This window comes from Anas platyrhynchos, chromosome 9, assembly GCF_047663525.1.
Source record: "Anas platyrhynchos isolate ZD024472 breed Pekin duck chromosome 9, IASCAAS_PekinDuck_T2T, whole genome shotgun sequence".
Lineage (NCBI taxonomy): Eukaryota > Metazoa > Chordata > Aves > Anseriformes > Anatidae > Anas > Anas platyrhynchos.
Window position 1 is genome coordinate 1,847,501 of NC_092595.1, and position 27,939 is coordinate 1,875,439.

The 27,939-nt window shown below is 40.3% G+C and overlaps 1 protein-coding gene across 2 annotated transcripts in view; it reads left to right on the top strand.

The window, feature by feature from the left end:
* RSRC1 (arginine and serine rich coiled-coil 1) overlaps positions 1 to 27,939 on the top strand; it is a 137,112-nt gene that overhangs the window by 71,728 nt on the left and 37,445 nt on the right. For both annotated transcript variants that reach the window (XM_038183709.2, XM_038183710.2), the window contains one exon: positions 5,949 to 6,000. In XM_038183709.2, the coding sequence (XP_038039637.2) occupies positions 5,949 to 6,000 (52 nt within the window). The remainder of the gene's footprint in view (positions 1 to 5,948; positions 6,001 to 27,939) is intronic.

Here is a 27,939-nt window from a genome sequence, read left to right on the forward strand (position 1 = left end):
AAAGCCTAGTGAAGTGGGAGTGGATGCAGGGAATCTGTGATTAAAGTTAACAAATCCAAAGGCTTTAATGACCATTTATGTCCCGGATGAGAGATGGAAAAGGATTTTCCGAATCCTCTGCTCTTGAGATATGGCACATGTCAAAGTGCCTGTTATGACTAGGGACAATATAATGTGTTTTCCCTTTTGATCTCAATTTTTTAATGAAAATTCACTTGGACGAAAAGCAAGTAGTCCAAACACTCCTGAACAGAGAATTTTAACATTCCATGAAGTTGCTCAGCAGCTGTAGAGCTGTGCCAACAATCTTGCCTTTCCCCTCTGAAAGGCTCTGAATTTCAGTGGCTGGGCTGTCTCATTGCCTTCTGCAGTCTTTCTGCCCCAAATTGGGTAGCTCAGCATCCTTGGGGAACCAGGAATGGACAGGGTGGTCTGTGCAGCTTGGGAAAGTTTTTCAGACCTTTCTGTCGGGGTACAGATGTTTTCTCCCAGCTCCGACTGGGAGAGCCTTCTTCCATGGGCAGATCCTGCTTGATTATCTCCTTGGTGCAGTGGCTGTCTTGCTAGTTAAGCTGTACTTTTCATCATTAGTCATATTCTTCCTGTGGCCTTTACATACATTAAAGGCTAAAATGGCTTTTTTGGCTTCTCTCTTTTTTTTTTTTCCCCGATAATGATTGCCCTTTCATAGTTAGCATGTTGCTTATGCTGCCTTTTTTTTTTCTTTCCTTTTTTTTTTTTTGTATGGAAGTGCCAAAAGCATTTGTGTATTTGATGGACAGATATTGCTATTAGCCCATGCTTTACATGATTTTTTTCCACTTCTAATTCATGTACATCACGCTTTGATAATTGCGTAGGTCTGACAACATCTAAGATCAAGATTTTTGTTATGCTCAATTCTGTTTCAGTAGTAACATGGAACAGGTCAGTAATTTGTATTAGACTGTAACTAGCGTGTGTTGATGAGAGGTCCACAAAAAGAGTATAAAAATTCTTAGGAAACAGAGCACGGGCAGTTTCTCAAGCTTACAGTGTTTTCTGTTCCTGTTAGGCTGCTTACCTAAAGTTTAAAAAAAAACAAACAAACAAATAAACAAAAAGCAACATCAACACCAAACAACCCAACAAACCAAGCACCAGGTTTTTGCAATAAAAAGCGTGCTTCCTATTAGACTGCAAACAGTCTGACAGATTTTTTTCTTCTTTTTTTTTTTAATTTTATTTCCAATTCCATCCTATGCGATAGTAGGAGTGTAAAACCGCTCTGTCAATATAATACAAATTTGATGTGTTCCACTGTTAGCTGCTGAACGTTTTCATACAGCTAGCTGGGTAGTGGTAAGAACAAATCATCCTTTCTCCATTGTATTTAACAGGAAGGTAGGTAGGGGTAGGAGGCAAGCTGGGAAACACCTCCCTTGTTGTGGAGTAAACAGCTTCGGTGCCATCTCGTGCTGGACTCACTTTCCCAATTTATTCTTTTTCACAGTTTATCAAAAATTCATTTTTTTGGAGCAGGTGGATTACATTAGGTCAGAACAGTGGCCCTGCCATAGCCTGTATCTGTGCATTACCGACTGATTGTATCGGAGAAGAAACACCAAGTCAGAAATAGCATTTAGCATCCAGTCATTTCTGCTGATTAATGTCTGAAAATGCAGGGGTATAAATCAAATAATGCTGGGCACGCTTATTACATTTCTCTGTTACTAATTCATGTCGTGAATTCTTCTGTTGTTTTGTTTGTTTGTTTTAATGAGGAAAAAATGTTCCTCTGTCAGTTCGGAATTTGCCAGCCTCAAATTCATCCTGTTTGCTCTGGCTTTTGTATAAAAAAGACGACAATTACAAGTTCTCAGTCTTTTTCAATTTATTTTTTTTTTAATATTGCATGCCCTTATGAGGTGTCCTGTAATACAAATAAGTTCTTCATTTTCACTTTCTTTGGTAATTATTATTTTTTTAATCTCCTAATGAGAAAGGGATGACTCAAAAGGAATGCCTCCGTTCCTATGCTAAACAAACATGTCACATAATCTTTTTCCTAATTTGATCAAACTCTATTTAAAAGATAGGCAGGGGTTAGGGTTCTTTGTTGCTCTCTCCCTGTTGAGATAGATTTACTAGAATTGGGATGTATAATATTTCAGGTGAAGGCAGGCCACCGACTTACAGAATATATTAAAATGAAATTATACATCTATCCCCTTTGTTTAATTTTTTTCATTTCTTCCTTGTCTTTTCTCATTACCGATATACATTGAGGTCTCCTTTTAGCTGTCCACAATGATGCCTAAACTATTTTTTTCCTGAATTGATAGCGCGCTTTGAGAACACAATAAGGCGAGTGAGAAGTTCTCTCCAATCTGCATTACTCTGTATTTATCAGCATTACATTTTATGCTGTTCTGTGCTGCTGTTACCGCTTGATCTGGTTAAGGCTTTCAGCCTCCTGTACCCCTAAATCACGCATTCACCTGTAGATGCAGAGCGATGCCATCACTTGGCATCTCCCCAGATCGCTACCGAGGCTGTAAGCCCAATGTTTTAATGGGGAACGGGAGTAATTGCTGGTGCTGTGAGACGGGGCCTGGTTGTCTTGTGCCTTGCTGCCTGCTTTTCTCATGTAGGACTTTAATTAAAGCTTTTGGCACGTCAATGAGAACATCAGCTTGTCTTTTTGAGGAGATCCCGTAGACTCATGAGACAACATTTGTCGGTGAGGACTTCGTTTAGACAGTGTGAGGTTGTCCTTTAGCTCTGGAGGAGCCTCTCCTCTCCCCTCATTACCCTCCCAGACCAGTCGCTGCCAACAAATAGTCTCTGGAAGAGGAGCCCCAGACCGGAGGGTGCAGCCCTAGGATAATCCCCAGCCACCCCTCTTCAGCTGGAGGTTCTGCTGGCCCAGCCCTGCTGCCATTTCTCAGCCCAGAGCCTCCATCTGGCACCAAAAAACCCACAACGCACCAACCACAACACTTTGCAGGTTTGCATCACTGCAAAACAATTCTCCCCTTCATCCCAGCTAACCAAAGCCGTGGACGTCTTGCTCGGCTGGCCTCGGTCAGCTCCTGCCGGCTCAGTCCATGAGCCCAGTGCCTCTGCTCTGCCAGCCCCCTGCAAGCTGGTGAGAGTTGGTTAGCTTTAACCAAAACCAGTCTTTGCCCTGTACCCTTCCTCTGTTTTTGAGTGAAAAGTAAAAATCAACCAGAGAACGTGGAGCAGAAGCACCTGAGAAAGCCTCTAGGAGAGTCCTGGTTGCAGTGATACTGAGGTCCTTGTGCTGTACGCTGCCTTCCCAACTTTTCTTTTCTGGAATTCACTGCAACAGTTTGCTGTAGGTTTTTGACCCACTTTGTATCTATTCTCAATTGTTTTGGATAGCCAGCTCTTCCAACAGCTAGGAAACTGAAGTTTTATTATTATTATTATTATTATTATTATTAATTAATTATTACACTTTTTTGATCTCTGCAGGGGTTGGGAATGACTAGATACATGTCCCCAGGAAAGTAACTGATGGTAAGCTGGAGCTGAACTAAGAGGATGGATTTGTGTTCAGTTTCCAGAGTCATTTATGGACTCACTTAATTGGTGTTTATTTGCTGAGTCCTCTGGGTATTGTTTTGGTTTTAAAACTGGAATCTTAGTACAATTGCAGCGAGAGAAACTGAAACCTAGGGAAGTGGCATCTTGCTGAGGAGCCTTATATTTAACCCAAGCACAATTCGGGTTCTATTTTAAGCTGCAACGAGTGCTTGCAGTAATATTGTTCCCAAAACCTGAGCAGGAACATTTGCCACTGCTGTCCTGGCAATCGGCCATGGGGCCGTGAGTCAGCTTCGGGAAGGAACCCGGACACCAACCTCCTCGGGGCCGCGCAAGACGTAACGCTGAGACGTTTCAACTGGTGTAAGCAAACAGATCCACAAAGTTTGGGGATCTGTGGCTTTGGAGTTGTCTAACACAGAAATTGGGGCAGCTGTGGGTCTGGAAAAGGCTGTGCTTTTACCCGTAAGTGGAAAAATTTTTTAAATGATGAACTCGACTGGTTTTGTTAAACAAATTTGATACCCTACATCCCCTCTGCAAGGCTGTCATTTAATTGTGTGGCTGGGGCAGCTAAGGGATGGCAATCACGTCTGCTGAAAGCAGGCACTCGGGGGCTGTCGCTCCCAGCTGCTGGGGGCTGCAGCAGGCTTTGAGGGCGGCAGGGTTTGTATTTACCCGGTGCAAAGATAAAACACTCCTGTAAAATACATGCAAATGGATCCCTGCCACACCCGGGGTTGTTAGGCTTTTATAGGCATGTCGTGAGAGAGAGAAGTCCTGTAGCGCATTACACCTGACCAATATCGTTAGCGATGGGCAGGAGGGATTGAACATAACCAGTATTAGCACAGACAAACATCGGTGACATTCCACAGGAAAACTCCTTAAAAATTAGGCAGGAGCACGCTGCGACTCACAACGTTTCGTCGTGGTTAACTGCTCGACGCTTGTGGTGGGGTAGTGGTGGCTGACACTGACAAGAGCCACGTGTGCTACTTAGCAATATTCACACTGCTTGTTAGTTCAAATAGAAGTCTGGACTCCTTTTCTTTTCTTTTTTTTTTTTTTTTTAAACATTGGTGATTTTTTTCTCAACTTTCCCAAGTCTAGTTTCACTTGAATACTGATCTCTCAGTCCAAAATTCATCACAGGTAGCAGGAAGACTTGTAAAAATAAAATCTAGTACCTGAATTGAAGCATTTGTTCCAAACTTATTAATTATCTCAGTAAAATAAAAGCTGAATTCCCCCTGAACTGAACATTTTTAAAGCAAAACATGACGCCAATGGCATCTCTGGAGCTCCCATCAGACATCCCTTACTCCCTATAGCCAGCTAGCAACTTGTGTCGGTTGTTTTTTTTTGTTGTCAATTTTTTCTTAGTTTGAAACAGTAAAAACCAAATTTAAAGTGCTGTGACTGCAGCACCTGAGCTGCCCCTGAGCCTCCCAGAGCAGCTCTCTTTAGGAACGTGCTGGCTCCTGCTGCTGCTGCTCCTGCCGAGCTGGGGATGGGGGATCCCTTAGGGTAATTAAACTCTGTGCTGCAGGGTGGATGACACAAATGTGAGAACCTGATTTAAGCTTTACTGGATGCCAGAACCCAGCTGCTGGACGGGGTTGTGCAAGCGCACAGGCTGTTCGTGTGAAGGTGTGAATGCAGTGGTGCTTCTTAAATAGCAATCCTCCCCGAATGGGTGATGTCAAACACAACGCCGGCTGGGATGTCTTTGGTTGAAAGAGGTTTTGAGGAAAGCCGGGGTCTGCCCAGGGCTACCGCTCTTCCCTGCAGAGCATCATCAGCTGGGACCTTCAGAGCAAAGAGCTCTGCCCGACTGATGCTTGTGTCAGCAGTGAGGTGAAACCTGAAAGGTGACAACTTAACGCTGGTTATCAGGAAAAATGTTCTGGGTGCGGTGTCTGCCCAGAAGAGCCCTCAAAGCTGAAGGATGACACCAGAAACTTCCTGCGTGCTTTGTTCTTTTTCGTGCAGAGCAGAAACCTCCCAAACTTTTCAGATGCTTACAGAAATAATCAACTTCTGCACTCCATGACAAATGTGGTTTATGTATAAATTTAACTGTGAAAACGTTTGAGTGGCTTCAAAATTAGAGGGATGGCAAGCGCATTGGACACAGTGAAACATCACTTGGAATAATTAGCATAGTGGGTACACAGCCAACAATGTGCTCCTCAGCCCAACAGATGTGAAGAAATACCTTAAGGAAAGGAAAAAATCAAAACAGATAACAGAAGAAGTGTGAAAAACTCGCCATATTAATCATATTAAGACCAGATTATGGCTGGTAGCGGTGGGGGCTGCGTGCCGGTAACGTGACCTCGCGTGTCGGTTGTGCAAACAGTTGTGAAGATTTACAAATCCTCTCTTTTCAGACTCCTGCTGAACAGGCCAAAGCTAGATTACAGCTGGTTCTTGAGGCAGCTGGTAAGTGTTGCTATTATAAGTCAAATTATATTCTTCTTTATTTCTTTTCTTTCTTTTTTCTTTTTTCTTTTTTTTTAATAATATCAGACAAATGAAACCTATCACGATAGAAATTTTACTTTTTTTCTGCTTGACAAAGGCTGAGTCCTTTTCCCATAGCTCACTTCAGTCTCTGGTTAAGTTGCAACTGGTGTGCATCATCCTTGGCATTTACTGAACTCCTCTAAGGAGATAAAGTAAGTGCTTTGTGTTGTCTGCTGTTGGAGAACCAGCGCTCAGACTCCATGTGTTTGTCCTCTTGCTGCTGCTACCGAAACTCTCAGTCTGCATTCTGAAAAATTTGGTTTTGTTTCTTTAGTTTCTAGCATTGGACTAATTTGGTGCATGTAAATATTTATATTTCTTTGTTTGAAGCGGTAGCAGAAATACGTAGCAAAAGGGTCAGAGCAAGAGGCTGACCTCCATATTAGTGCCCTCCAGAAAGAAGCATTCCTATTTTGTCTAGTGCTAGTAACAAGGAAGGCAAAATGCATGTCTCAGTAACTGTTTGGAACTTTTAATTCAATTTGAAATTGGAGGGATCCTGTAGCTTCATGTCACGTTTAAAAATTTATGGAAACTCTTGTTCTATTGAACCAAAGGCTAGAAGATCAGTCCTTTTTGTTAATCCTGCTTTTTTGCAGATACTTATCTAAGTCCAAGGTAAGTCCAAGACATACTCATTCCCAAATGTACAGGAGTTCCCTTTTTTATTTCTTTTATTTATTTATTTACTTTTTTTAACACTCCTGTAGTGCTGCTGTGGGTTTGGCCACTGGGCTGATGTAGACCAAGGTTCGTTTTGCTCTTTGAGGCCTTGCAAAAATCTCTGCCTTGAATTGGAGATTTTGTCCTCCCTTCACCCAGTCTCCAAGCAGTTATTTTGAACTTATTTAGTTATTTTGATGCACTTGCATGTGAAATTATTATCTGAGAACCTACACTGTGGTGGGATCATGGTGATTTATAAAGATATCTGGATATAACATACTGGATGTTCTTGAGGTATTTTCATTTGTCTTCAGATTATTAAAATAACAATTTAACTCTCTAATATGTTACTCTGTGTTGAGGTTTGTCATGCTAATTTATTTCTGTATCTTAACGTTTCCCATTTTAATTTTCCTGTTAAAACTTTGTCAATTTTTCCACACAAAAAGGAAAACTTGCAGTATTTCATACGTGTTGTAATAAATAAGTGTTTGTCTTTAGTTCAGCTTCTGTCTGTCTCTGGTTTATAGATTCTTAATTTATAAACAGTGATTTCTAGTATCATTCTTTATTTTTCCCCCTTACTGAAACCTCCTGTTTAAGGAATACCATCTTTTCACTTCCTGGATTTTTTTTTTTTCCCAGAAAAATGCACCTAGCCCTTTATATTCTATAGTTTCAAATGCGTTCATTGTTCTCCATAACTTTTAATAAACCTTTGAAGCATATAATTATAAAGTAGATGTGACAGCACTGACCTAAAAAAGCACAATTTGTTTATACTACTCACATCTGTCACACCTCATTTTTTAATTTAACACCTGGGAAATGTATAAAAGATACCTACGAGTTGTATATCATCGTGACCTGGGTCCCAGAAATTTCCAGAAACATATAAAGGGCCTATGATATTTTTTAATTTAAATATTCACAATTGAAGTCGGAAACCTAGATTGAAGCTGCACGCTGCTCATAAATAACTCGAGAGAGTTAATCTGTTTGTATCTCTTACCATCCCAATTTTATAGGAAAAAAAATGTTTCCTGTCGTTATTTAGGTGCTGGTAATCTTAAGCATTTATGAGATCGTTCCTACCTCCTTTTCCCGGTCCTGTATTCGGTCAATTAAATTGAATTTTTATTAATTTAATTTAAGAGGATGAGCATGTTAATGCTGTTGTTTCAATGTCTTTATTGTGTTTATTTATTGCAAAATGAACGTTTTTTTCACCTTTAGAGAAATAAAAGCAAACGGCCATTGGAGCATTACTGAAGAGCTCCTTGTGTTCTGTTGGCTTTCCAGAGTTCAAAATCACCAAATGAATTGGTGTTGCTGTTGTGGCACGATCACGTAGCTGAACGTAATGGGAATTTTAATCTGTACCTTGGTGGCGATGAACAAAGCCGCTGGTTGTGTGCGTAGTGCTCCGTACGGAACACCCCAGACTTTAAGGACTGTTCCTAACATGCACTCTTCTCGATGGTTTCGATAGACAAAAACAGTTTCACCTTCTGCAGTGCCTCCAAATTACCCCCGAGAGTTAGAGAAGCCTTTGGGAAAGTCCCTGCGCTGTTCATCTCCACTGATGTGCTCTAACGTTGGCATCTCCATTTCCCCTTTCCAGGCCATTTCCAGGCAATACTATCCCATCTTCTGCATGAATCTAACATTTGTTATTATATGGTATTGAAATATATTTGCCCGTTTCATTCTGAAGATTTCCACGTATTACTGTACTGTGCAGTGCATATTGCTGTACTGTACTTGGTTTACTTAGCAAATGGTTTTGGTTATTAATGTATTGGCAATGCCTTCGGATGAACATAACACAAATACAGCAAACAGTACCTCGGCTGTGTAAGGTTACAAAGCATATTAAATGTTAATGTGCATAAATCGAAGCTAGCTTGTCTATAAAATACCAGTGTTGGTTGTAAGAGCAATCTGACTTCAAATTCAAGCTGATGGTAGGTTTTGAACTTTGCTTATAGCCTCTCCCAGCACTACATTTATCTAATATTTAAGTTTGTAATTCCTATTCACCGTAGCCTCATGACATTTCAAATTTAATTTCTTTATGTTACAATCTAGGTTTCTCTTTTGCTTAACCCCATCAAATAGTCTAAATTCCAATGTATCCTTTGTCAATGCCACTTCTGTAGATTAAAACATTATATTAAAAAGAGAGAGAGACTGGGACATATCTGCTGTGTCCTGGTGGAGACGCCAAGTTACTGTCGGACTTTGGTTTTGAAAAAAGAAATTGTTAGTAATGATACGGGTTTGCAATACGTCCCTATTGAACTGGAGAGTGCCAGGTACAAAAGTTCATGGCCCGTGTTTTGCTTTGTTTCTTGTTGTGTTTCAGTTAAATATTTGCACGATAGGGTTGTCTTCTCAATCTGAGGGTGTTTGTGTGTATAATTTTCTGCTTCACATCAACCTATTGACTTGCAAATTACATGGCTTTATCCCTGGGGGTTTGAGCAAGAGAAAGAGGGTGGTGTATGAAACACACCAGTAAGGTTATGGATTTACAGAACACGGGCTTTGAAAGTGGTTTTGGAATGTCAACTTTACCAAGTCCTGCTCTAGTGCAATGGCCATGGCTTAAAAAAGTTAATTAAACATAATTGTATTCCCTTCACTCTTCACTACTCGCTTCGTCAGCAGCAATGCTTGATTTCAGGGAAGGTGAATGTCCAAGGGCCTCCCCACCAGGCCCAATTCCGTCAGGAACTGTGGATGTTCGGTAACTTGGGAAAATCTGCTCTTAGCATCTTTAATATTCATCTAGGAAATATCAGCCAATTTCTCTGAAAGCCAAAAGACAGCAAATGGTAAACCAGACCCTTTTTTAATAGGGGTTATTTTATTTTGCTGGTGCAATTTGGGGACTTTCTGGTCTCTCGTTGCAGGAGAGTTGGTAAAATACAGCAAATTCACCTGTGTTTGGGAGGGGAGGAGAGAAAGGTGGCCACCGTTACGTTCAGGTGATCTGCTGCTGTCAAGAAGTGTTGTCTCTGTCCTTTGTGGTGGTCTTGCTACAGGCTTTGTTAAATACCATTTTCTTTGTTAGCACAGATTGATTTCAGTATCTTTGTTCGCATTAAGCAGCATAATACTTGAAGACACCGAAGCACTCCCCTTGAATTTTTAGGGCACCTGGTTCTCGATTTATAAAACCTGCCGTTGGTCTCGGCTGTAAATGATATTTGCATGACTTTATTTTCTTATCCTTCCCAATATTTAGCCACAAGAAAGCCTTTTCAGCATTGTCTAACAATATCACAGCAACTTGCCATGTTTGAGCAGATGTTAAGCAGGCAATAGTTGAATGTTAATTTTGAGAGGGTGGTATGTTTAAGCCTATCTGAAGTATGTTGCATGTGGGCCTTCCAGACTTAGCTACAATGCTTTGTCTCTTGGGAGAATTTTAAAGCTAAACCTCTTTCTTTTTGTCACTCTATATGGACTCTCTCAAGTCAGTATAAAGCAGATCATCCCTAGGCTAAAGCTCTTCAGCTTTTGTTATTGGGCTCTGTAGACCTGTAATTAGGCCTCCTGGCAGGCCTTGCAGGCCAGTTAATGGTCATATGGAGTTTCTATGAGGCAGACTGGCTTTGTATAAATCCTTCGTAGGAATACGTTTATGGGTCACTTCCTACCAGGACCGGGCTTTGTGCGGGTGCCCCGCGGGCTGACAGGGAGCAGGTTCCCTTGACCATGGCCAGCTCAGTTTGCGGCGCACAATCTACCCGGCTAATCCCCAGTGTAAACAGAGGATTTAGCCGAGCTTCTGTCACTTACAGTTGCCAAACCACTTGGGTGTCTGTGATTCCTTTCCCAGACTTCATTACTGAGAGAGAGAGAAGCACAGAAGATTTGAGCTTGTTTTGGTATTAAGCATTTGCTTGCGCATATCACGAATATTAAGAAAAAAGTTTCCCATACGCTGAATCCTGCCTTACTAAAACTGATAAGCGTCTTAGCAAACCTCCAAACCTTACAGCCAGCTAATTTGTGCCAGCAGTTGTTGTATGGCAACCGTGTTTTCACAAAAAGATTAAAATATGGATGAATATTCCGAAATGTAAATGTATTGAGATGAAGTAGCACGGGGACGTTTCGAGCTAACAATCCTACTGCTTTTACCAAAGGAGTCTGAAAACTTTTCTTCGGCGACATGGAGAAATTTCTTATTCTCCATATAAAGATGATTACAAAAGGCAATTGATCTGGATTTTCAAAGGTCTAGAGTTGAAATAAGTGACTGATCTGTTTTGGGAATCTGCATTTCAATCTATGGCTGAAAGAGCATTCAAGAAGGGCATTTTTGTGCAAAGAATTCTTGATAGAGTTTATTTAAAGGAAACTTCAGCATTGAGAGACTAATATGACATTAGCAATATGTGGTAAAAAATGATGAATAGAAATAAGCATTTAACATTTATCAGATCTGTTTGGCAGCAATTCTGGATATTGGGTATTTAACTCATTATCTTTGAATTATACTATCAGATTGCTCCCTTTAATTTTGTACCATGCATCTTTATTGCATTTTACATATTCCTTGCAGAGAAAATAATGGAATATAACAAGTACTTGGGCTTTTGCTGTTGTAAAAATGCAAGCGTTTTATAGTACTTTCTGCATTTTTATTTTTTACCTACCTTTTATGTTACATTTTATTAGGAAGAAAAATCCTAATTTGCACTCCTAGTGCATGATAAATAAATAGGCCAATATTCTCTACTCTGTGGTATCAAAATGGCTCATAACAGATGTGGCTGAAAGGACCACATACGTAGACTGTATGATTTTAGTCTGGTGGAACTAATAGGATCACTTGCTACTTTATAGATTCTTGCTTTTCTTTTACTTTAATAAAAACTGTTTAGTTAAATAGGATGGCTTCTATTTTGCTCTATTCTAGCTATGCAAAGTAGTAAGGCTAGCAGGTGGCAACAAGTATGAAAACTTCAATTTTACTGGCATTTATTTTTAAATGCCAAATATATAAAATGTTTATGGATTTCTAGATCATGGTTTTCTTATTTTTGATTTTGCTGTTTGTGAACTTTCCATTGAAAACTTGATGCCTTTAGCTTGAAATTGTAATTATGCAAACAACTTTAGAAGGATGGATAACATTTATTGGTATATATGGACAAAGGATGAAATAGCACATACAATATTTTACCTGTGTCAGGGAAGATTATAATAATTTCTAGATAAAAGATTATTTTGGGTGTTATTTTTAATTTGAAACTATGACAACATGAAGCTACAGCTCGTCAGCACATCCTGGGACCAGCCTGTCCCCATCCCACTCGGGCAGCTCTCAGCAAACACTCGCAGTGGGCAGCCACCTGCTCCCGTGCTCCGTGTGGGCTCTCCAGCACAGGATCAGGAGTTTTGTTACGCTGCAGGTTAGAAAATAGCATGTAGCAGTTATTGAAGATGGAGTTTGTATTATGGTCTTCTACAGAGGACAAGTTATTAAAACATTGAAGATACAAATGAAGTGGATTAAAAGAAAATTTTGGTTGGAATTCATGAAGCTCGCTACTGCAAGATTGTCCTGAGAAGGCCAGAAATCTCTTCATGTGATGAAATCTTTTCATTCAGGCACCAATCCGAGGAGAAGCTGTCCTTCCCCTTGCTGCTGTGGTTTCAACTGCAAGTGTCAATTAACTGTAGCCCCAAAAAATCGGCGTTTTTTTTCTTTTCATTAATTTCCTGTCATTTAAATACTCTTTCCATGCTTATCTCTTCTCCTTATAGCCAAGGTTTGGTCGGGAATGGAATTCATGAAAACTAGGTAATTTAGGAAAATAACCTGGTTATGGAGTTGGTGGCCCCAGTTTGTAGGTCCACTGCTGACCCAACTCAGCCAGGAGATTTCCAAGTGTCAAAACTCATTTAGTTGTCAACAGCAGCAGAACGAGCACTTGGGGGGAAACTGAGTGATATGGGAGTGTCCAGAATGAAGCATTCTTCCCCAAAATCTACCTGAAATACAAGTTTTAGAGAAAAGAAAGAGAATCATTCTGTATTCATTACGACGGACGAGCTTTGAATCCCTATCAGGTGCCTTCCTGGCTGGATTGTGGCTCTTCCCATTAACCGAGGGATTTCCAGAGCCCCCAGGACTGAGGAGAAGACAAGCCTGATTAATATTTATCCTACCAAACTGGCAAATTAGTGTTGGCTTTTCAAGTGGCCTTGGTTCTTGGTTGAACTTCCCATCGTGTTGCTGGTTCCTTCTGAGAGTTTCCCCATTCATGGTGAAGAGAGCCTCGGTGCTCGGGTGCTGCACAGCCCCGCTGTGTCCTCAGGCTCCGCTTCTCCCAAGCCCATCTTTTCGACCAGGATTCCTTCAGGGGACTGCACATCACCTATCGACTGTTGGCTGCAAAGCAGGTTGCCATATTTTAGGCAATTGCTCTGTTTTACTGCTGTTTTTGATACCACGCTATTAATCAGGCGTGGTGATTAATGCTTGTGTTGGAGGGTGCACCAGGTCTAGACTCTTAACTCCCATCCCTACAAGGATGGATTTTTTTAATTTATTCAGTTTATGATTTTAGAGTCCCCATCAGAGCATTTCAGGTCTAATCCCATATGTAGTCTTGTGTTAGTCCCAAAACAGCGGAGAAACTAAAGGGCAGTTGATATTTGGAAGTAAAAATTAAGCATACCTATTTTCCACCAGGAGATCCTAATCTAAGAAGAGCTGAATTAGCATATTGTGCTACAGACAGCCTCTGCGCTTGGAATCAAGCCAGTCCTGTATTTAATAATTAAAGAGGAGTTTAGTAAATAAATTTAAAAAATCAAGAAAATGAATGTTAGAACAGAATTGTGATACCTAATTTTGATGCTGTGTGTTTTGTGGGGATTGCAGCTTGTTTCAGACTGAATTCCACCAAGATGCACAAAATATTTAACCTCACCTGGTCAGCCTGGGCCATCGAGCTTCACAGCCAGGCCCAAGTGCTTATACAGCTGGACATGAAATCCATTTATTCATACATTACTTGCTCCCAATTTGTTGGCAAAGCTACATAATCTCACTAGGGTAGTAAAAAAATAATACTTTCTGCATGCTAAGCTACGACTATATAATTAAGAGTCATTAATCCAAGTAATTATTTTTTAAAACATATTAATGGTTTTGTCCTTATGGAGTATGTGATGTTGAAGTGCAGCTGTTTTGTGTCACTGCTGAGCAGAGTAAACACTTGTTTCATCAATAATTGCTCCAACTTCGTTTTCACGATTGCTGAAAAATATGGGGTTTTAATTCAATTTGGGTGCAGAATAAGATGTGTTTGAAACAAAGTAATTGACTTTTTCAGGTTATGGTACCGTTGTGGTGGGGTATAAAAAGCGCTCATTTCCTGAGCTGATTTTAGGTTCTTACAAGAGATAAAAAGAATGCTTTGAACCACTTTTGGAGAATAATTTCCAGTGTCCATTTTTTTCCAGTTTAAGAAGCCAATGAGTTGTTGCTAAAGTGTACCCCAAAAAAAGCCTGAGTGCAGTATTGGTGCCTTGGTATGTGTGAGTAGGGGTGTCACGATGTGAAACAGAGCCTTCAAGTAATTTTTGCGGTAACTTTACTAGTTAGCGAACGTTTATTACCTTAGAAACATACCTAAAGCTGTGAGAATTTCTATTTTTTGTTACTTTTTAATCTGAGACCTGTTTCTTGTGCTACCAAGAAACAGAAGTATCTCAGGCCTACATTCTAACTAATGGGTTTTCAGTAACGTAGCATATGGTATACATGATTTTGATGCAAATATGTGTGCTAATTATGTGCAGATGAATCTAGCAGTCCTGCTATTGATCTTAAGTCAAAGACAATTTTTCAGTTAGCTTAAGTTTTATATCAATTCATATTTAGCAACTTTGCCCAGTAATTTAATTATACACTGTTTTGGCTGCAGAAACCATATGTGGTCGTGCAGCAATTTTCTGTTTAAACCTGCCTTTGGGGAAATGTTATGTCTTAACGCTGATAGCACAATGTTTATTCCTCACAGTTTGCACGATCTTTTGTGCCATCTTCTCCACGTAGGTGCCAGCTTTTGTCTGTGGTCATTACAGTGTTAGCCAAATGTGTGCCCCTAAAATGGGCATGGCTGGAGGTGATGGTGACTTTGGCTGGACAGTAGGTGGGTCAAATTCAGTGTGGTGTCCTTAATTACATTACTGATGGCTCCTTCTCAGTAAAACCCAAATTGTTCTCCCCCCCAAAATCTGAAAAACTTCTGTTCTTCTGCACAGTAACAAAATACAAAACTATTCTTGAGTGGTATCAGCTTGCAGAAGTACAGGTTGGGTTTAAAAATCTTAAATCCTGGAAAATACAGCAGGAATTTGTGAATCTTAGTAGGCACAGGTCCACAGGGCTTCTTCCCTTAGTTCGGCATCAGTTCTGCTATCTAAGCTCACTTCCCTACTTGTTGAAGAGGGGTATTAAATTGCATCATTTTCTTGAAACATTTCATGGAAAGGGGAAATCAAAACCTGCTATTTTTCTGCTTTTCACATTCATCCTTTCAGGAAAATCTGAAATACACGCAAGGTGCTCTCAGTTCAGAAGTTCAGTCGTCCAGCACTTGAAGGCCTTGTTTCATGCCTCCATGATCTTCTTATAAATCATCTATATTAATTTTTGCACTTGAATCAAGAATGGTATTTAATGTGGGTAATAAAATCCTTGTTTTACAGTTACCGAAAGAATATTTATCACGGCTTTATTAAATATGGAGAAGTAAGTGTGCCATTTTTTCCAAGTGCTTTCGTTTGCTCATGTTTTCTTTGTTGACCCAAATGAATGAAATTAGAACAAACAATCTCTGAGTCATTTGTAATCAAGGCCTGATTAATGGAGTTTGGTTTCATAGCCATTATTCATTCAAGAACACCTGATATCTTTCCCATAAACAAATTGTGTTTGTCCAAATTAAGAAATTAAATGAAGCATTTGATGAGTTTATGATTGACCCTTCTAACTCTGAGCCCATTAGTCAATGTCGTTATCATACAAAACTGTTTGACTAATGTGCTGTCTAAAGAAGCATGTGGATTTATTATGATTTCTGATTAATGCATGCTGCAAGCCAAACTACTAGATTGTAATAATTTTTTGATTTTCATTTTAGCAGTCGCTGAAGATTTTCATCTGTGATGAAATGCATTTGTGTCCCATTAGATTTAGAGATGATTATGAGGTGTCGACTGAATAAATCTTTAAAATATAGTAGTGGAAGTTTTGGAAAGATTTTTTTTTCCCTGGTGGTGCAGTTGTGTTAGGCTTTTTATAAGGATGACCACCTATTATTTAATAAGCAGTTTTGTGTGATTTAGAAGAAGTTCTTACACTTATGATACTGCCAGTAAGAATTTCTATAAAAATAGGCATTACTGTTTTCCTTTTGTATCGTTCATACTTTTGATACATGAGATTTTAATACTTCTATTAAAAAAAAAAATCGTGGATGTTTGTTTATTCTGGTTATTTTGAAAGGAGTTTTTTATAATATTGAGAATGAGAATGTTCATGAAAATTAGATTTTAAGATAAACTTTTAAAATAAATAAGATAGCTTTGTTTCAAAATGCCACAAATATTGTTGTTCAGAGAGTTTTTTCAGTTTTAGTCATCTAAAAAAATGTGCTTTTCTCATTTACTTTTACAAATGTAATTAATGTGTGCTCTGTATAAAAGGGTATCTGATAAAATTAGGGAGAAGCAGTATTCCCTTCATTTGTTGGAAAATTGATATCCTCAACAATCCCTGCTTTTTCAGTATCTTGAGAAACTATTGGTTTTCAAAAAACGTGATGTTATAAAAATGCAGCCTTTGAGGACAAAATTGATTTCTGTTCTCACCTAGACAATTTTTTATCTTGAAATACAAAAAGTATGCAGCGTGTCTCTTTCAAACGGTAATGCTCCTGGTTTGTTGGGGTATTCTGGAGCACAACCAGTGACTTACTGGTGTTTTACTTCATTGCTAGGCCATTGTTTTGGCTCGCTTCATTTGGCCAAATGAAGGAAAGTCATCCTGTGTGAACTATAGCTATGGGAATTCATAATTCACAGCTAATGCTGCTTGCATTCGCTGGATGCTGCTACCTGTAGATATCAGAACTTACGCTTTTACATGGAAAAGCTTGCAAATATGTCAGAGGGGTGGGGAAAGGAAAGAAAAGATGGGCATAATTTTTCTAATAATATTTCTTATTTTCCAGAAGAAATAATATATCTCTTTCTTTAGACGTGTGGTATTGCTTCCATACTGCCAAGTTAAACAGTAAAATTCCTAATTGCCCCAAAGTGATATCAGAAGTTAGAACCAGAACAAACTGAGAACAGTGTAGGGACGCTGCTGGGTTTCGTCTGCAGGGGAGTATTGCCTGTTCTGGCAGTGAAACATTTCACCTTCTAACAGCATCCTATTTTCATTCAAAATAATTGTTTCAAAGTCTGAGTGCATTGCCAGTCTCTCAGCTACTTCAAGAAGTATATGGATTAATTTCATCTAAAGCCTAACGAGTATTTTCCCTTTGCAGAAAAGAAAGTACCTCCCAGCTAGGAGCCTTGCATACTCTGCTCTGAAAGCTTCACATAATAATTATTAGACTGTATTCAGAGAGTTTATTCAAAAAAAATCACCCAAATATGTGATGAATAAACTTACATTTAGTGCCTAGAGCTATATTTGCCTGTAGCATTAAAAACTCCTAATTCCTCGTCTGGCGTTGAGCTGTGTAGGGAGACCTGAACAAGCCCCAGCAATCGGCTTTTGATCCTAAACCAAAGAACGTGAAAGTGACTGAGAAGTGAATTAAAGCATCGCCCTGGATGCTTTTTAAGAACAGTTAAACCGTAAATAATTATAAAGGCCTAATAATGAAGATGGTAAAGATGGTGTTTATTCTTTACTTGAACAGTGGGCAGATATAAACCATATCTATGTATATACACCCACGTGCCTTATGTAGCCTAAAAAGAAACGCTAGGCTTTCATTTAACAGTCTTCCAAATCCGAATCAATATGCAAAAGCAAGAAAAGTTCATACTGAATTAAATTTGCAGACAATGATTTCAGCCGTGTTGCCAGAAGCCTAATGAATTGCACTGTGATACATGGGAAAGGGCAAAGCGGTGTTGTTGTTAAATGGCACGAAGAACGAAAACTTGTGTCCTTTGCTGGATCACTTGTATTGATTACCCTGGCCAGAAAAAAAAAAACGTTTTGAAACTCAGCTAACTTGAACAATCAAATTATATGCTTCTCTGTCAGATCTTCCCATCAGCCCTCTTCCTATTGCTGCTCTGCGTGGCTACCGTGTAATTTAGTATTGAAGCTTTCTGGGCAGACTGCTTTGTTTAAGCCATCGTGTATCCCTTTATGGTGTTAAAATACCCACTGCAACAATTTAATCAGGGTGTTGTCTTAAAGGTTTGAGCGTTGTAAGCTGTTGATCTTAAGCCCTGGGAGAGCTCTCTGAGAAACATTGCTGATTTTGTACCGGGGCCTCCTCGAGCAAGGGGAAATCAGGACTCTGCTGCCATCAGCTCAAGGCAAGAGAACCCGAAGGGCAGGCTTGGGCACAGATTTCTCAGTTCTTTATTGAAACAAGGGTTATCCACATTTACACTATAAGAGAATGGGCATTTGAGGTCCCAAACTGTTCCCACATGATCTTTGTGGCCAAGCTCAGGGCTCCACAGCAGTGGGCACAGCCCGAGGGTCACCACCTCTCATCCATGCGGGCTAAAGGGTGGCAGTCTTATTCTTGGGCATTTATGAAACAGGGGAAAGGCAGTGATATGACATCTGTATTTGCCCATGTTGTCCCAGGTTTTAATAAAAAAAACTTGCACTGAATATTGGTAATAGTCGGACCTACGCCTAATTGCTGACTTAACTAAAAATGCAGTGCTGGAAGTAGGGTTCTTAACAGCATCTCTAGTCAGTAGCGTGTCAGGATGAAAACATCAGGTAGGACCAGATGTGTTTTGGAGGCACCCAGCAGAACTTGATGCTGAGGTTGTTTCTGTTCTCCCTGGGTCGTTCCCATCTGCAGCCCCAGCGCCGTCCCACGCGGAGCAGGAGCCGTCCCTGCTGGGGTTGGTTCCCAGTTTCTGCTGCAGCGTGTCTGTAGTTCTTAAAGGCTCATTAGGCTCCCTGACTGGGTTTATTTCTAGCATTTTAATGGAGGCAAAGGTACTTTTGTGAATAAAGCCACCACACGTGCCCTTTCCCTGCGGCCGGGGCAGGCGTTGCCATTTCAACCCTTCCCGGTCGCCCCGGCTGGCTGCACCTCGTCTGTGCCTGTAAGCTGTACCTTATTGACATTTTATTCAGCCTAGGAACAGATGATAAAATGAGCTGTGCTCTTCAGCAGATAAATTTACAGTATTCAGCTGTTTGTAAGTGATTATGCAGGGCTGCAACAAAATAAAGCCTAAAGCATCATATTAGCTGTGCTGTTTATATGGGTGCTAATACACTTTGAATAAAACCCTCAATTACTAAGCACTTTTGAGTCCTGACAAGACAGTCCCATGACGTTAATGGTATCTTTATAACCTTTTTAACTTCTTGTTTCTCTGACAGAGCACTACAATAACAGCAATGGGTTTGCCCTTGGCAAGCAAAAACTCATTTTGAGAGGATAATAAGTATTTACTATTTAGATAGCTGGCAATAAAATTTCTCTGAATGAGATTTTCCTGAGAAAATACAAACTGATTAAATTACTTTCTTTAATGGACTGGTGAAGCATGTAATAATAGTTTGTCGAAGCAGCAAGTCTAATGTTTAGCTTTTTTTTTTTTTTTTTGGTGAAAACCCAGTGGTTTATGTTTTTTTTTTTCCAAGTAGAAATTTTCATTGGGAAACTTATGGCAACCTTTCCATATAAGTCACGAGATACTTCTTCATCTTACAAATGCGTAATAAACTCAAATGTTGGCAGCCAGCTCCCAAGAGTTACAAGAATCCCTAAATATTCTCAGAAAGTTGCTCTTGTGTAGTAGCCGGGTATGTGCAGAAACACGCAGTGCGCTGGCAGCCTCTCTTTTAAAATCCCCCCTTCCTGGAAAGCCACGCAGGAGGCGCGGGGGCTCGAAGTACAATATTTTGTGTAATGGCTGGGTGCCTTCCAGCAGACGGGCACTTCCCAGGTGATGTGCAATATTTGTGAGATTAAGGGAAAAGGTCCTTTCACGAACTACAACACAGTCAGATATTTAAACTGGTTGGGTTTGTGGCATTCCTAAATAATGTCATGCTAAATGAAGTCAGAAAGGAAACCACAGAAAGATCACATGAAGAAAGATGATGCCAAAAGAGCAGGTTTTACAGATCCCTCCACGTCTGAGGAGAACGTGTACTTGTAAAACTGATTTGCAAACGTTTACCCACATTTCTAACCCAACTAACAGTTTACGTTAAATAGGTAAGATTATTCCCATTCATGTCCTGAGCAGTTTTTCTTTTCAAGTCTGTGCAAATGATGGATCTTAGAGCTCATGAGGACCAGGATGCATCTGCTCAGTACTAATTTGGGAAATACATAACGGCGTGTATATGCATGCAAGACCACACCGCTTTCCATATTTTCATTGTCAGCCGGAGAATTTCATCTTGTCACTATAATAAAATTTATTGAAATTGGATCCAGAGTGCCACGCGCTTACGTTAAATATTCCTGAATATGCATGTGCTACAAGCACTGATTGCAGGCTTTCATTTTCTCTCAAACCCCTGGCACCGCAGTGCATTTTTTTCCTGGCATTTTGTAATTCTAGAAAATCTGTATTCTTGGCATTGGGAAGTACCGGGGTACCACCTGACAGTAGTAGCACGGCACTGGAATAAGAGGATAATATTTCTTTTCCTTTTCTAATTTAAACATCAGTCACTATATGGAGCTGCTGCGATGTTGCAAACAAATTCATAAGCTATACTATATTTGATTTAAAAAAAAAAGAAAAACAACACTTTAGCTTTCTCCAGCTCAATAACTCCCCTGAAATGTGTTTTTGTTCAGTGTAGCTCATACAGTGCTGCATAGGTTTATAAATTGAAATCTCACTTTTTTTGGACGTAGCAGCCCGGATGAGTGATGGCTGTATCTATTTGCCATAAAATTTTAATTATGGAATAGTTATGAATCATTGCTCCTGCTTTTTAAAGTGTTAAAATATTAGAGCTTTGTTATTTATTAAGCTTGTGAGGATAGAGGAAGAAAACAGAAGAGGTTTTGAGTCCGTATGGGCTGGATCCTGACCTGAGATATTTCCTACGTGCACCCATGGAAGGTCGAGGTGCCACCTCGGAGCTGGTTTGTGGGACAGACAGACAGACAGACAGCACCTGCCCTCGCTGACAATCCAGCACAGGTACTGAGGCCCCCCTCCTCCAAAGCCTGACAAATATTATTAATTTCATTGCTTTAATAATCCTGTGGGTTTTCAATACAATGCTTTACAACCTTGCTGTCTGTAGGGACTCAGGCTTTAGCAACGGCCGTCAAAGGAGTGGAGGAGCAGCCCTCTGCCTTTGTCCCCTCAAGGTACAAGCATGGAAATAAGCACAACGTGTTCACGGATCAATACCAAATTGAATATTAAAAAAATAAAAATAAAGCAACTAGACTTTTGCAGGACTGTCGATATCAGCAGCAGATAATGTAAAATTGTATTAATTACCAGAGTTTCAGGTGTTAATGACTACAGCATCAGCATATTTAAACGCAAAAACTCCCATAGCACCATCAAAACACTTGATATTTCCTTTTTTTTTATATAATTCAGGCTGTAAACACATGCAACCACACCTCATGTATTTGGCACGTGCAGGCGTTATTTTAAATGTCTCCCGCTTTGAATTTTTCTTTCTCAAAATGAGATTCTCCCTTTCACTTGGGAGCCTGACTGTCATGGGCAGGGCTCTTACACCGAAAGAAAGTAACAGATTGAAGTGGTTTCAGGGCTTTAATCCCTTGGTAAATTAGCCAGCAGGCTTGCCTTTTCATGGATGTGCTAAACAACAGGTTGATGCCATTTGGGCATTAGCAACGAGAACCACCTGAGGGAATAGGAAATGAATAAGGAGAGATGTAGCACGGGGGGACAGCGTGCCTATTAGTGCTGCTCATACTTCTGCCAGAGAGAAGTGATAACGCTAAATGAGTTTTTAAAAGACAAAGTTGGGGGATTATACAGTCATTTATGATTTGATTAATGTGTAATTGATCCTGGTAATAGCAAGCATCCAGGCAGTGCTGTAAACTCAAAGGAAAAACAAAACAAAATCACATCTTTTTTACTATGAGTCAGGAGTATTTTCTCATTTTCCTTCTTCCTGTATAGGAAATGTATATCTGAGAGTTTACGCAATATGCAGATATTCAGATTGGAGTATTTTTAGCCAGTAGTTGAGGAAAAGCAATTTTGTCAAAATAAATATTTTATTATGGTTATACCATAAGTTTGTATCAAAATAGGTCTAAAATCTAAAAATGACTTAGCTATTCGTTTAAGCTTGGTTTTGTCTTTGTTTTTTTTTTAGACTTGGTAAAAGAAAAAAAGCGTGCTGTTTATGGTTATTTTATTTAGCTGGTAACATAACAGCTAATGGCACTCTAATGAAGGAAAATATTAATTTTTTGTGCTTGCTGTAGTAAGAAATCAATAATACTTTTAGGAAATATAACACAGAAAGCTGATGGAAGATTAAAAATGTTAAAACTTCCTGTTAGCCTCTAAGTCCCTCCTTTAGAGCTTTTAATTTTCTATTTAGAAGGGGGGTTTAGGGATCAATATGAAGATCTGTTGATAATATTATATTTAATTAGAGTAATCAAAAACCATGCTTAGAGCATGACACCTGCCAGGGAGAGCTTCAAAACCACAGTAAGCAGCATGTGTTGGTATAGTTTCTGTGCTTGTCCATGGGCACTAATCTGGGAAGAGTCCCAAATGGGGTAGCTACTCAGCTATTTCATCGACTTTGATCTGGTTTGGGGGGCAGTTTATTCTCCCATAATGCCATTGATCAATGATTTCCTTTCAGCAGTGATGTAATTAAAGAGCTTTAGTCAGCTTGTGCTGTGTTGTCTTGAAATTTATTATTCTGGAGATTTAAAGAAGATCGATAGGGTGCAATGGCCCGGTGTTTAGACCAGAACTGGAGGACCCTCGGAGAGAAGGAGGCACGCATGAAGCACGGCTCCAGGACACAAGCAAGATGTTTACCTGGGACCTTGAGCTGACCTATGCACAGCACATCCTCTTTAACCAGTAGCGTTTTGCTACCTATTTTTATTGTGTAGACTGGAAACTCATCTGTTCTGGTCACTATTGATCTTAGCTTGTTCAAAAGAGCTGAAATCAAGTACTGTAAGAAAACAGGAGTTAGAGCAGATATGTGGATTTTTTCAGAGAGATTTATTGCTCTGGTGGCAGAGTATGCCCGCTTCTTAAAATAATCTTAGAATGATATCTCAAAAAAAAGCAGTCATAAAGTTATCCTGAAAACAAGGTAAGATTTTTTTGAAAATGTAAATGTGATCTAGAAGAGAAATATTGCCTATTACTGTGGTATAGCCCTAACAGTGCTATGGAGCTGGATGAGAGGAGAGGCACCAGAAGCTTCTTTCTGCACGCTGAGCAGTGCTCTGGTGGGGTCCAGAATTCCTCTCTGTGGTTCCCAGTCTTGTTTATCTCATGTGAGTATCATTTGCCATCCTCAGGACAAGAAAAGAGGCGTTAAAACCAGGAGGAGGCAGGTGGATTCTTCATGTTCTGTGGAATTATTCAGCAGTCCAAAATTGTTCAGTTCTCATAATTTTTCATCATTCTTTTCATTTTTTTTTTATTTAATATTTTACTTCTTATCTAACTTAGAATAAAAACTTATCTACTGAGCTTGGTCTCTAGCTAAGGCAAAAAATCTGTCCCTGAAGTGTTTTTGAGGAAGGTTCTGGGAATTAACGTTCTTCAACCTTGGCTGGATGGTTGCTGGTTGCTAGAAATGTCTAAGCGTTACTTCTAATTGTGTACTTTTTCATCCTTAAAGCCGTTACCTCGTGGTGATTTTCAGTAGCACAGTTTCCCAAGTCAATGCCCTTTCCTTTGACTTTTGCCACGCTCTCTGAGAGTTGGCTTTGCTCTGGAGATTACATCCTGAGGGGGAGCCAGCACTCAGGGTATGCGTGTTTCTAAGTGTGCTGTGTGCATTCACGTTGTGTGCACCAGAAAAATACTTTTAAAGGAATTCTTCTGGTCATCCCTATTTAGCTGAGTTCAGCATGCTTCATGTTAGTCTTGAAGCGCGTGGGTTGAGCTCCTTTGAAAGGCTGCTGGTTGAGAGGGCCTGGGCCTCTTTGCTTCCAGATTCTCTCTTTCGTACTGCACCGTTTGCTGCTCTAGACATAGCCTCAGTCTCACCAGCTTTCATATAAAGTCCCCTGTAGTTTTACCAGAAGCGATTCCTTTGCTCCAGTAGAAGCTATCATAGAGCTACCGAGGAATGCAATACAGGAGCATGAGCTAACACTAGTTAATTCACAGATCTTCAGCTGAAAGAACAGATTCTACACGAAGGACTTACAGACACCACGTCGGTGTGCACAGAAGTTCAGGACAGCATTCGTTTTGGACTGTAGGCCCCAGCAGAAGCACGGTGCTGTCAGTTCAGCGAGGTCTTTGCCATGCATTCCCTCTCCTCGTCATTGCAGCTATACGCCATTAAACACTCAGCGAGCCTTCAATAGTTCAAATTATTTATGTTTTCTAATAATGGGAGAAATATACTCGAAGTAAGCTGCAAAAACAGACTTTGCAGAGCACTCGTCGTAAGTTAAGGCTGGCTGGAAATGAAATCTAATTGAAGAAAGTCTGTGGAATTTCTGGTGTTGAATAAGGATGCTTATTTATTACTTTGGTATAGCTCTATGCGAATATATAGATGCACATGTCTGTACTAAAATTACGCTGTCCAGACTTATGAGAGCCAGTTGGAATCTCTCAAGGTTGCAGATGAGTAAGTGTAAATGCATGTGTATATTATAAGATGCATGCCCTTGGAGGTGACTTTCTCACTGATGACAAATCTTTCTTAAATCCTCTCCAGGAAATCAGTCCTTTGTTGGCTTTGAGTCTTTGACTTCTCTATTTTCCCATTTACACTAATGGATTTTAATAGAAGTTTAAAAACCAAGCATTTATTTGAAATACCCCAAGACTTTTAATACTTCAGAAAGATGTTTGATACCCCAAATTCCTCTTTGAATTATTTAAACAGTGCTGCAGCAAACAGTTTACTCGGTGGTGCTCAGAGCGGTGTGTAGGATGGGTGTAGTTTTCTTTTAATGCAGCTATTGAATTCAAACCCGCACAGCCTCTGGCAGAATTCCAGGAGCAATCTGCTGTGCGTAGTGAAGATAAATTGTTTGTTTTCAGCAGCATTTCTTCATCTTCATCAGTTAATCTGGAATGAAATTTTACAGTCAGCCACGGCATTTTTAAGCAATATATTTACCCCTTTTATCCTGCGGGAATATTTAATAACGCTGTGTACAGTAAGTGATTATAGTAGTTAACGATACAAGCTGAGGATGTATAGTTTCCCATCATTTTTTTTCTATCCAAATGAGAGCTGTACTCCGGTGCAGAAGCACGCGTTTGCCAGGCTTTGTGCACCCGGCTTTCAAGGCTATCAGGAGTGTAATTGAGTGTGTGTTGGCATCAGCAATAAGTCTTTCACACAAATCTTTCCTTGACACACACTCCCCCTTTTGGTGCCAGATGTCAAGTTCTTTTGGATGCCTGTCTTATGATTTTGCAGTTAAAGCACAGTAAATCCTGGGAGTTTTCTGTGCCTGGCCCCGGAAGCTTTCCACCTCCTCATTTCCTGACTCTCAGGTGCGCTGTTCCCTATCCCTGGGCACACTTCACATTGCCACTCTTTGGTGATGATTCTCAAGGACACTTTCTTGATGTCTTGGTGTTTGCTGGCTTGTAGTAGGTTCCAAGCTTTTTATTTCCTCGTGAAAAAGTTGTTTATTTCCTCAGAAGAGTTGTTTGCATCTTCCATTCAAGAAAACACATTTTTGATCCTTTTGTTTTCATTGCTTCACAAAGATTTTTCATTAACATCATGGTAAAAATGGAGAATTGTCATGAGCAGGGTGAAGGAAGGTCCCTCTTTCTTCAGAAGATCTCTAAAACACTTCCTAGTTAATGCAGCATTGTTCGTATATCCATTGTACCCCACTTGATATCAAGTTTGCATTGCATTGTACTTATGAAAGTGTCATTACAACCGTAATTTTGTGCTTAGAATTTAATTCAATTTGATATGGCCACGTTTGGTACAAGTCATTTCTTAGGCAGTGCTGTATATGTACACTGCATCCCTTTTTTCTGTAAAGCTTTCTTCATGAGAAATGCATGCTCCTGGTTTTTCTCTAACATTTTCCTGATCATTCAAGCATTTAAGATATGCCTACATTTTAAGCATAGTTGAATAGTCCCAATAAGATCTAATGGACTACTAACATGCTCAAATTTTGGTACTCTCGGCGGAGCGAGGATTCAGTCAGTCAGACCAGGTGTTCTCCTCGTAGAAGGAACAATCTTTGCTTGTTCCAGCCTTTGGTTTTTAGAATAATCTCGTAGCTCCCAAATCTGTTAAGCAAAACATTGTCTTCATCATTTGGACATCATTTCTTTCTAGGTGTTCGAAGCAACAGCTCCTCAATCAGAAGTACAGTAAAAGTAAAGTTGCATTGTGATGCCCAAATCCAGCGGTTGGACTTGATTATCCTAGTGATATTTTCCAGCCTAGGTGGCTCTGTGGTTCTGTGATCCAAGCAAATATGTCCCTGTCTCTGATGGTGGCTGCGAGACTCCTGTGGGCATCCCGAGGGGCGTGCAGACACGTCTTTAGCCTATTGGAGGTACGTGACAGATTGAGATCTACAAGGCAGCTTCTCAGAGCACTGCCCAAATCCCCGTTAAAAGCTGTGCCCCTGCGGTGACAGCAGGCCAGATGTCAAGCCTTCCCAGGGGACAGTTCAGTCAACGCCGAGCCGGGCTCCATGCTCACCATCTCCAAATGTCAGGTTGGGAACCACAAGACAGTGACGGGGCCACACGGTGATGGCACTAGATGAGCACAAGGAGGTGGGTGCGAGGGGTGAGACTGGCCAGGCTCACTAAAGTCTCCCTAAAGCTAGCTTAGCTTAGCTTTAGCAGTGTCCTTTCTGCCTGTGCCTTCAGAAAAGGTGCTGTATAAGTGACAAATAACGATGGTAAATGCAGGGCATTTAAATAAATATGAATTTTACAAGGGATCCTAAGGCTTAGATCTTTGTGTGATGGAGAAAGCTGTATGTTTGTATGCTATGTGCAAGCTGTATGTCTGTACATCAGCAGCCTTTGAGATATGACACAGAGCCATGGATCATAGAATATCCAAGTTGGAAGGGACCCACAAGGACTGAGTCCAACTCCCAGCCCCAATACATACACGTGTCTGCATTTGAGTCTTAGTAGTCGTGTTCTTTGGTAGAGAGGGAAATCCAAAGTGTCCCTTCTGTTAGTAAGTGGTGCTGTGAGAGAGACAGACAGGCAGGAGGTCTGAGAAGAGATGGGAGGAAGAAGACTTAGTTCCATGCAGGGAATGCCTCTTCTTCATCACGTCGCTTATAGGGCAGAGGGTTTGTGCTTCTTATGGCCACAGGTACGGGTATGGGTGTGAGCCTTGTACCCACATGCTCACACATGGGATACTTTATGCACAACGTATAAATAGGAGTTGTCACCAGCTGTTTGATCCTACTTCAGATCTGTTTTTTGCTGTGCTGGCGTGAACCAGGAGAAAAGTTGGGTTTGCTGTAGTAACATACAAAATGTGCAGTTGTACTTCTCTGTCTTAGGCATCTCCTCAATCACATATAATGGTTTATTTTCAGAAGTTCCTGTGAGACCTTGTATGAAGCTGTCGAGCCAGAATGGATTTTTACAAGCATTGTAAAGACGGGTCTGACGACAGCGTGGCTCGCAGGAGCCACTTACCCATTTTTATTCATTACGTTTTTATTTGGTTTGAAAGCATGAGATGAAAATCCTCGGTCCCTACAAGGT